At 48.8% G+C, this 11301-nt stretch overlaps 1 protein-coding gene across 1 annotated transcript in view; it reads right to left on the reverse strand.

Annotated features, from left to right (window-relative positions):
• The window catches only part of MERTK (MER proto-oncogene, tyrosine kinase), a 111130-nt gene extending 101516 nt beyond the window's left edge, over positions 1–9614 (reverse strand). Inside the window, exon 1 of the mRNA XM_082642869.1 lies at positions 9441–9614. Within this exon, the coding sequence (XP_082498995.1) occupies positions 9441–9501 (61 nt within the window). The 5' untranslated portion in view covers positions 9502–9614. The remainder of the gene's footprint in view (positions 1–9440) is intronic.
• Between the last annotated feature and the right edge of the window lie 1687 nt (positions 9615–11301).

The raw sequence follows: 11301 nt of genomic DNA on the forward strand, positions 1-11301 counted from the left end.
ATGAATTGCAAAATATGGTGACAGAAAAGTGGCTCATCCCGGATGCCTGTGGGGTCAAACACGTCTCTAATAGTGGAAACTGAGTTTAATCACTTAAACAATCATGCTTGTGTAATAAAATCCCACATAAAGGGCTTAAACAACAAGGTTTGAGGAGCTTCTGAGTTGGTGATGAGCTGGGAGGGCGGTACCCCGGAGGGGCCATGGAAGCCCTGAGCCCCTTCCCACATACCTTGCCCTATGTGTCTCTTCCATTTGGCTGTTCCTGAGTTGTATCATTTATAATGAAACAGTAATCCTAAGTATAGCGCTTTCCTGAGTGCTGTGAATCATTCTAGCGAAGTATCAAACCTGAGGGGGAGAGGAGGCCATGGGAATTCTGAATTTATAGTCAGCTGGGCAGAAGTGTGGGCAGCCTGGACACTCCATCTGAGCTGGTGTCTGAAATGGGCGTTGGTGGGGGGAGGCAGTCTTACGGGATTAAGCCCTTAACCTGTGGAGTCTCTGCTCACTCTAGGTAGTTAGTGTCAAAACTGAACTGAATGGTAGGACTCCCAGTTGATGTCCCCTTTGGTGGAGCCGCTGAAGTGAGGTTTTCTGTAACGTGCAAACAAACGTAAACCCCAAGGACATGGTAACACTATAGTGTTACCAATATAATTACGCGTGATCAAAGGATAGAGAGATGAGTGGGAGTTAAAACACCGATGGCGGGGGGAGGGGGTAGTGCTTTTGTCCAGCGGGAGGGGAGCAAGGGGATGAGACTAGAGAGGGGAGCAGTGGGGGGTTTCAACTGTACTGCTCATGTCTGATTTCTGATGCTGAGTGGTGAGCACAGAGGTGAGTTTTATTCCTGTATATTCTTCTGTGTATCCTAAATATTTCATCACAAGATTTGAGTACGTAAATAAAAGAGTAGGTAAGAAAAAAAATGTGATGGTAAAAAGAGAAAGATAGGCCTTTCTATTTACTAGCTGGCCCACCTGATAAGAATGATGGGATCCCTCCCTGAATCTTTCTTCCACCCGTAGGTCCCCAAATCATAATGTTGCAGGAAAAAGAGTGGGGCACAAGAGGATGGTCTCGTCCCAGGTCTCAGGTGAGTCCCTGGGGTGGGCCGCCAAGCGTGGGTTCTTGGCTTCACGCAGGAAAAAATTCAAGAGTGAGCGATAGTAAAGTGAAAGAAGGTTTATTCAGGGAGAAACGCACTCCATAGACAGAGTGTGGGCCATCTCAGAAGGCAAGAGATGCCAGGGTATGGGGGTTGTTGGTTTTTATAGGGGTGGGTAATTTCATAGGCTAATGAGTGGGAGGATTATTGCAACTATTTTGGGGAGGGTGCAGATTTCCAGGAATTGGGTCACTGCCCACTTTTTGACCTTTTATGGTTGACCTGGGAACTGTCATGACTCCTGTGGGTGTGTCATTTGGCTGACGTATTACCATGAGTGTATAATGAGGCTCAAAGTCTAGTGGAAGTCGACTCGTCTGCCATCTTGGACCTAGCTGGTTCTAACCAGTTTATGTCATGTCCTCCAGGGCTGTGTCATTCTTTTAAAGGTTGTGTGCCCTGCCCCCTCCCACTCAACTTGGCTTGAGGAATCATCCAGCCTCACAGTTCTCACCCTAGTCCAAGACTTGCTGTCTTCCCTGGATAAACATAACTACTTTATTCTTACCCTCAGTGGCCAGGTTCTGATACATGCCCTGGGGGGAGGAGTCCAGGGAGTGGTGTGAGGCTCTGCACCCCTCCTCAAGAATCAGACACACTGGATCCATGGAGTGTAACAAGAGATGTGGCACACAACGGCCTGGACCCACGCAGGACAGGGTCACACCCCAAAGACTGAGTCCATAGGTCCTGGGTGGAACCTGGGCTTCTGTATTTTGAAAATGCTTCCTAGTTGACTTTCTCCTGGTTCTTGCAGCCAAAATGCTTTGGAGCTTTACATTCTACAATTTGTTTTATAAAATAGTTTTAAATTTCTAAATATAAAATTATATCATAACATTGAATAATTAGACTTTTTTGTTGTTTGTTTTTGTATGTGTGAATACACATTTTTTATTTGTCTTGGATATCCACCTAAGAGTAGAATTGCTGGGCCATATAGTAACTTCATGTTTAACCTTTTAAGAAACTGCCAAACTGTTTCCAAAGAGGCCGCTCCCTTTTACATTCCCAACGACAGTGTATGAACGTTCCAATTTCTCCAAATCCTTGCCAACATCTGTTACTGGCCTTGTGTTGTTTTTGTTCTTGTTGTTATTCCCATCCTAATGTGTATAAAGTGATATCTCACTTATTTCCTCTCTAGTTTTTATTATTTACTTCCTTCTACTTGCTTTGGGTTTAGTTTATTCTTCTTTTTCTAGTTTCTTATGGTGGAGGTTTAGGTTATTGATTTAAGAGCTATCTTCTTTTCCAATATCAGTGTTTACAGCTATAAATTTCCCTCTTAGCACTGCCTTAGATGTATCCCATAAGTCCATAAGTTTTGCTGTGTTTTCATTTTCATTCATCTCAGAATATTTTCTAACTTTCTTTGTGATTTCTTCTTTGACCCATGCGTTATTTAGTAGTGTTGTTCAATTTCTACGTTTGTGATTTCTTAAATTTCTTCCATTGTTAATTTTTAACTTCATTCCACGTGTGCAGAAAACACACTTTGTATGATTTAAATCCTTTTAAATGTATTGAGACTTAATTTGTGACCTAACATATTGTCATTTGTTTGGGCAGGTCCAGTATCCTCAGAAATACACCTCCGTGTTTCCAGACTATTCTATTGCCCCAGAATAGAGCTGGAGGGGGTCTTTCATGGGGACACAGTCCAGGCAGCGGGGAAGGGCAACTTCCCACAGTAAAGAAGCCACTGGCATGACTCATTTTTAAGAAATACCCCGCGCTGCCTCTAGCCCCACTTCTGGGCTGATGCCTGCACTCCTTTTGCCAGTGTCAGGAGCAGGGCTGGGGTCTGGCGGCATCACACTCACGGAAGGCACCATGTCCGAACCTCACGATGAGAAAACATCCCAGCCCACTTGTCTCCTTCAGATGCAATCCATTTTCTGCCCACCAGGGGCCCCAGAATCACCTATCTGCAACCCGCACTCCCCCACCATTTAATCAACGGTGATGTGGAATTTCAGAAAGGCGAAGCATCACACCCCAGCTGTCCCTGCACGTTGAAACTGGGATGAGGACTTACATCTTCAGACTCTCAAAGTGGTTATTTTTTTTTAACCTAATGCTTGAAATCTCATGCTAAATCTAAGAGCTTCTTTTTTACTTTGTCCCCAAACTTTCAAAGAACATTGGTTTCATCCATAAATCTTTGAATCGTGTGCCAGAATTGGAAAAAGGCTTACAGGCTGCTTTCACTTCCTGCGTGGAGGCAGCCTGCCCTGAACTGAGGCGAGTGGAAAAACGGGCCTCCAAAGACAGGCCACCCTTGGGAGCCCATGAATATTCATCACTTCGCTGTGTATTCACTAAGTAGCTCAGGGACAGAAAAGTACTTTCAGCAAGTTTGAGTCTATGTTCTAATATCCTCCACGAAGACAGCCTGTCCTTACTGGTAAAAAGATCATTTTCTTTCTTTCTTTTTTTTTTTTTTAATATTTCACAAAAAATTTATTAGAACTAATAAAACAACTTAGCAAAGTTTGTTTGCAGAATATGAAATAAACATATACGCATCACTTGCATTTCTGCACATTAACAATGAACAATCCGAAAAAGAAATTAGGAGAACAATTCCATCATTTTCTAAAACGATAATGAAGTCGGTCTTCTATTAGTAGCTTTAAAAAGCCCCACGGCTTACAATAGTAAAACAATCTCGTCTCCAAAATAAACAAGGCTTTCCTTTGTATGTCCAAGGAGAGGCAGGACCAGAGCTCAGGCACATTCTAAGGCGTCTACTGGCCCTGAATGCCATGGCAGCTAGAGCACCCAACCCCACCCCGTGCCCCAAAAAGCAGACGACAAAGAAAAGGGATCTGTCAGACAGCGTTTGCCTGATTGTCCAGCGCCAGCCTGAGACCTAAATTGTGAGGATGGGCCCCTCCCCGAGTGAGCTGGGGCAGAGCTCTAACCCCGTGGCAATCAGATCCTGCTGGGCCCTTGGCTGGCTCCCCAGAAGCTAGACAACACCTTTGAAGGGATCGACTGGGAAAAATACAGGAGACACCGTTAAAAAAGACTGCGGACAAGGAGAAACATACAAGCATAAAATGTGGTGCCACAAATATCTACGCGTTGCTCTTATGAAATGCAACGTTTTTTCTCCAAGCGTTAAGTCTCTCAAACATGCTTAGCTTTTGGTGTAAAACTTCTCATATACGATATTGGTCCAAACATAAAGCCAACATCTGTCTCCTCTCTCTCTTTTTCTCCCTCTCCCCTCTGCCCTGCTCCTTTCCCCACCCCTGCCACCCCCAAGACTCATGGAAAATCCATTTTATCGTTAAGTGAAAGAAGCATTAACAGTGGATGAAATGGACAAAAGGATGAAATAAAACGGTTTAGAATGGAGTGCAGGTTTCTCCACAAACTCTTGAAGACATACTATCTTTCCTTCACTTGAAAACACCAGGACCTAAGGAGGTGACCTGGATGTGGCAGCTAGGCCAGGCCTACCGGATCCTGCTGGCTGACAGAGGCCCAGACAGAGTGGGAATGGCAAGGCAACCGAGAAGGGAGGGCTGCCCAGCTGCTCCAGGTGCTGGAGGGGCCAGGCTTCCAGGCCTCACAAAATTGGGGAAGACCTGGGCCCTCACTGTGGTTAAGAATCTTTCATACAGTTCAACAGCCACACTCCAGACAAAGAAAAATAAGTCCCAGGAAGGAGAAAGTGCTGGGTTGGTAGGTACTCTCGGTATTCTTGCTCCAAAGACGGGCTGCATGCAGGATCCTCCTGCCAGGCTGCATTTTCAGCATTTTAGCTGGAAGCAGCAGGGCTGGAACAAGGAACAAGATAGGGAACAAGTTACCTCTGGGTCAAGGGTTAGCAAATGCCCAGAGTGTGGGATGCAGAGGAGTCTGGGCCTTTCCCAGGGTACCTGGGGGCTCGCTTACACCTGCCACCAAGCAGGAAGCATCTGGAAGCCAGGAGTGCACCTGGGCCTCCCTGTCCGGTCTCTCTGCTACAAGACTACCTGCACACACCCACTCAGACACAGAACGTCATCTAAGAAACAAAGCCTCATTCTCTAGCCATTGCAGCCAGAAGACTGCATTTGGCACACTTAGTTTTAGCTGGAAAAAAGAAAAGGAATTATCTGGATGTTTACACTCAAACAACCCCCCCAAAAATTACGAAACCAAAACAAAACCACACCCACTTTAGAGTAGAGTGATGTGGGAAAATCTGAGCAGGAATTGGACTTCATTTTTATACCTTCCTGAGAGGCACATGACAGGAAGCGATTCCTGGACTAAGTTAAGTCTGAATTCAACAAGTGAGGGTGATGGGGGGGTTAGGAGGGGAGTGGTCAGGACAGGCCCTGCCTCATCTGAGGTGACAAGCATGGGTTTTGCTAGGAGAACTACTAGAAAACAGTCCCACAGAGCAAGGACTTCAGCGCTCTCGGATGGACACGCACAGCCCCTCCACCAGAGCGCTCTGAACAGTGGAGGCTGGCCCACAGGTCCGCGCTCATATTTCAAGTTGCAATTTAGGACATATTTCAGTGAGAAAAGAAGAAACTTTTCCCCCAATACCTTTTGTTTAAGAAAAACAATTACCGCAAAATTTGAGTTGAGAAGGGAGAGGAAGCATGGGTCATAATGGCTAACGGTTTTGAAGCATTTACCATGTGACACTGGCTCATTTATCCTTCCATAAACAACAAAGAATCCCACAGGACCGGTGAGGAAACTGAGGTCCTGAGAGTTAGTCACTGCCCCAGGGCTCCCTAGAGGCCAGCTAGGCGGGACAGGAAGCCCAGCCCGCTGGCCACTCAGCCCGTGAGCTGCAGCCCCTGTTAATTTTCATTCCAAGCCCTAGAAGCACACAGAGTGAACCCGCTTTTTTCAGGTTTTATAATGATTAACTTCCTGCTGAGATGCATCCCAACCAGAGCCATGTGCTTTGGTTTAAGATTAAACTAGTAACAACAGGCCTGAGTCAAGGCACTCAGGACCCCAATGACCTGGGAATCGGGCAATGTGCCCTGGGCAAGGAGCTGTTAAAACTGTGTCTTTAACATGAAAAATTGGCTTTTGACTTATTTTTAAAGTTGGGATCGTTAAGAGACTATAAAATACGTTAACCTTGTTCTATCGGCCTTAATATAGTCCAAAAATCTACCCTAACATTTCTAGTAAGGAAATCACTTTGGCATCACGGTGAAATGAAAGATTGTTTTCTAGCAACCAAGCCCCAAGCACAAGGTCATGGGAGCTGCAGCACTTGTTTCTGGAAAAGCCAGTAGGAAGAGAGAAGCGGGAAGAACACACGGTGAGACCTGCAGAGGCCTGGGTCTTTGATACCATCTGCAGATACTGAGCACCTGAAATGCGCATCATGCTCGGAAAGTAAAGAGGAACCCATCAGGTGGCAGCAATGTTATTTCATGGAGTGTGTGTGTATAACTTTGGCAGCAGTGGCAGTGAGGGAAGGCCTCTCCAGGAGAACATCTGAGCTGAGACCCAAACGACTAGAAAGAGCCAGTGTGCAGAGATCTTGGGGAAAAGGTTCCAGCCAAAGGGAACATCCACAGCAAAAGCGCCGGAGACGTGCCGCTCCAGCCACAAGGGGGGAGTAACTGGAAATGAGTCAAAAAGGGAGAGGGAGGCCCCCGAGTCCTTGACAACTCCGGTAAAGAAGGGAGGCCCCTGGAGGATGTCAGACAAGGGGACAACCCAGCCCGATTCACCTTCAAAGTCTCATTCTGGCCATTATGTGGGAAGCGGAGGGTCTGCATGTGTTCATTTCCAGGCCGGGGAACCCATTTAAACCAGGGTCCAGCCTCAACCTCCCTACCTGGCGGCATGTTCCCAATTCACCGGCACCTAAAGATGCAACCTGTTCGTAACCAGCTCTGACTGGCAACCCACTGGCCCTGCTCCTAGAATAACCTGGAAATTATTTATAAAAATAAGACTGAAAAAATAATTATTCTCAATTTGAAAAACCCTAACCCTAACCCTAACTTTAAGGAAGTGGATCAGAATAAGTTTTGAAAAATTACTTACTTTTGAAATGTGCCCCGCTTACTTCCACAAAGCATTTTGAGTCCATTGATACAAAGCCCATAAGCAACTAGACATCTTAAAGTCCTTTCTGGGAAAATGTTGACAGTGTATTGTAATGTGGTGACAGCTTCAGTTTGGGAGAGAAATGCTAACATTGAAGAGTTTTAAAAGCCCAATTAGTTCTAAGGGTTGAGTTTAGGGGCCAAGCACTGCCTCATCAACGGCTAGGTCCTTGCAATGCCTTCGCTTTGATCCACGTCTGTATTTCTTGTCCTCTAGCTTCTCCTGGGCTCTCTAGAGCTACCCTTTGCCTGATTTGTTGCTCACTGGCACCCCCATCAGAGACGGAACAGAAAGGAAAGATTGGTGAGCCCAGAAACGCCCCTGGTTCAGCAGTTTCAGTTCTGTGTGTGTTTGTCTTTGTGGGAGGGTGTTTGTGTGTATGGGGTGGGGGTGAGCGGTAGGGAGGATTCCAGGGTTAAAGTGATGCGTAAATTGTAATTATCCATTCCTCTACAGTGTAGAGTCTAAACACACTTTCACACCCTGTCTCTCTCTCCCCTCTGCTGCCTGGTGAGCAAACCACTTGAAACCACAACATGCAATATGAAAATCGTAAAACTAGACAAGGGGTCCAATTTCCATTTTTAATCTCTTCCTACAGCACTCTTACTTCGCTCTAACTTGGCCAGTGAGAACCCCATTCTTCCAGCTTTTCACAAAGTAAAATGTAACACTGCCAGACATCTCACAGGTAAATTCAAGATGAAAAGCAAAAGGTAGGAAAAGAAACACTGGAGAAACTTTTCATTCTTCCTGCTGGGTGGATTTTAACAGACCTTTTGTGATTATCTGCCTAAACTGATTATTGGCTACAAAAGGTTTTTTTATTACAGCTTTTTTAAAAAATTAGAAAAACACTCCATTTAAAAAATGTCTTCCACCAAAACTACTGTTTCTATTACTCTTCCCATAATTTTCACCACATTCACTAAGTCCAAGACTACTGTTAATGGCCAGCCTTCCCTAGTAGCAAAATATAACAGATTTGCAGCAGATTATGAAAAATGGATCTGGCAGAAATGCTGAGGAATTTTTGAGGGTTTGGTGGAGGGCTGGGAGTAAAGAACAGAATTGCTTTAATTATTTGCTTGGTTTATGTTTCGGATGTTTGCTTCAAATTGCTATGTTGCCCCAAATTATAAATTGCATATGTAATTTAATGTGTGCACTGCTTAAGAATTTCTTATTTGAGCAACTGAGCTTTCCAATGAAAACGTCACAGGGAAAAAATCTGAAATAAATTGTTTAACTATAAATTGAACTTCCCAGGTACTCTTAAAAAACATCTTTGACTATAATAGGTGAAAGCTAAACCTTTTAGTTAAGGAAAAATGCCTGAGATGTGTTTATTCAGTATAAAGCCCGGTTAAATTTCTTCCAGCTTCCTTAAGCAATGCATCAGCGATTAAACTTCTAACCCGTTAATCACTTATCCTCCAAACGAGCTGCTGATGCAGAATGGGACCTGCCCTCCCTTGCCACCACTTACCCATCCAGTCCAGTACTGGATGGGTAAGAGTACTTATACTGGAATGCCTGGCAGAGTCGAGATAAACCTAGACGCTGACCAAGCACGTTAGATTCGGTTCAGCAGTAACAGGGGTGAAAAGAATGCTTCCCCTTTTTCCGGGGTCCCCACGCTCCCAGGTGTCCCTGCTAATGTTGCCCATGAGGGCCCGGGGGGGAGCAGCCGGACGACAGTCCCTCCCGGTCGCACTCTGGCCTTGGTGGATCTTAGCACCGGGACTGCGACCCCCAACTCCCGCAGCCTGCTGGTCTCCGGTCCCTCGGGGGATGATGGGGTCTGCGGCTCCCACAACTCCCGCCAGAGCCAGGGTCCAACCACGCAACCATGTCCAGGGAAACGTTTTCGGCGCATTCCCCTCTGCCGAAAATTTCAGGACTTGCAGCGCGCCCGGCCGAGCTCTGTTTCCCTCTTGGAGGTGAAGGGAAGCCCTCGGTGCCCACCCCTCCCCGGCTGCACTGGGACGCGCGCCCACGACCCAGCCTGAGTGCCGGGACAGTGCGTGGGTGGGAGCCCCTGCGCCTCAGCACCCGGCACCGCTGGGGCGGGGGTAGGTGTTTGCAAACTTGCCAGCTGCTGGGTGCGCCCGCGTCGGCGAGCTCCCGGCCCCCCGCGCCCGGCCCCCGGCCCCCGGCCCCTTGCACTCACCACCCCTCCACAGCGCGGGGAGGAAGAGCCACGGCAGGATCGGCAGCAGGGCCCGCCCCATCCCGGGGCCGCGGAACTGGAAATTCTCTGCGGACCGACGGACAGATGGACGTCCAGAACCTGCCGCGTCGCCGGCCAAGCGCGCCCGCGAAGCAGCCCAGTCCCGGCGGCCCCGGGAGCCAGCGCCGAAGTGGCGGAGCCGAGCCCCTGCGGGTGGTGCCGAGAGCTGGAGGGGGCGGGACGCGGGCCAAGTCCGAGCGGACCGAGCCAGTCGGGGAGGGGAGGGGGCGGGAAGGAGGCCGGGAGAGGAGAGCCGCGGAGGGGGAGGAAGGGATGGGGCTGGACCGGAGGGGCGGGGATAGGCGGGCCTCGGGTCGAGCCTGGGCCGACCGGGATGTGGGGCGGGGGCTGAAGAGAGGGGAGGGAGGTGGGGACCATAAAGGGGAGGGGCGGCCGGAGGTGGGGAGGAGAAAGGGGCCCTGGCTCTGGGCTGTCTCGACGTCCAACACGTGCAGGTGGGAGGGACAGAGGGAGAAGACTGGGTTGGGCGGGGGGAGCGGAGGCCGCCCCACCAGACTTAAGACTAGGCGCCTGCAGCTGTGGGGCTGCGGTGGTCCCGCAGTCTCGGCTCTGCGGACACAAGACCCAGACAGCAATGCTCCCAGAGGCCAAGGCCACCGTGACGGCGCTCCCTGCTGAGCGCCACACGCATCCACTCCCGGCCGAGCGCCCCCTGGGTACCCGGCCAAAGGGGTGAGACCAGCCTCGGCGTCGAGGAGCTCACCGCCTCCTGGGGAAGAACTCTTCTCTGTGCCCCCGAGTCCAAGAGAGGTGATGCCCACGGAGGGAGACGAACGTCAATGAAAAAGTACAGAGCGTGAGTGGAAAGAGGCAGCCCCCAAACGACAAAGTGTGGAGGAGCCAGGAAGGCAGACGCAGAGAAAGTTAACTGTGAAAGAAATGTCAGCCACTTTTACTAATAATCGCAGCAATAACTTACATATACATGTATGTGTATATATATACTTTAAGGAAACATTTTTAGAATTTATGTGCTTTAATGTGATTCTTTGACAACATGAGCCATTCCTCTGCTCAAAACTGGACAGTGCTTCCCGCTTTCTCTCTGCATAAGAGCCACAGTCCTGCCTTGTGGCCTTCAAGGTCCTACACGACCTGGTCCCTTTTCTTCTCTGACCTCATCTCCATACTCCACCTCCATTTATGCTGCTTTGTGGTCCAGCAGTCCCTGACCCCTAGGCTGGTCACTTGGGCTAGATTTGGCCGTAAGGAGGCAACCAGCCCACATGGATTTAAATCGGTTGTCACTTGCACTGACAGCAAAAGCAGTCAGCACGATGTCAGCTCCTGGCGTCCCTAGTCCCATAGGATGACACCAAGCCCGAGGGGCCAGATGAACAGACATGAGGAGCGGGTGGCTTTGCTGCTGAGCAGCCAACTCTAAAGTACAGCTGAGCAGTTTCATCGACTTTCACAGGTGGCTACTGCTGTGTCCTTGGGGGCAGGGAGAGGCATGGAGGGAAGGCGTGGAAACACCTTGCTCAACTGGAAGTCTGGAGAAGGAAGAGAAACAGGCATGCCTTGAGAGAGAGATATGAAACTGCCTGCAACAGCTGCTCACCAGGCTCACCTCCCCCTGCCGCAGGAGGAATCACGGGACAGTCCCCCAAGACCCGGGTAAGTCTGTAGTCAAGGCTCGCCTGCACGCCTATGTGGAGATGTGCAAGGTCGCCAAGCCATCTCAGCAGAGCCCTTGTTCTCCTGCAGTGTCCTTGCTGCTGCTCATGTACACCAGGCTCTCTTCCACTGCAGGGCTTTGCATCGACTGTTCCCTCTGCCT

Source organism: Mesoplodon mirus (genome assembly GCF_964341445.2).
Source record: "Mesoplodon mirus genome assembly, chromosome: 14".
Lineage (NCBI taxonomy): Eukaryota > Metazoa > Chordata > Mammalia > Artiodactyla > Ziphiidae > Mesoplodon > Mesoplodon mirus.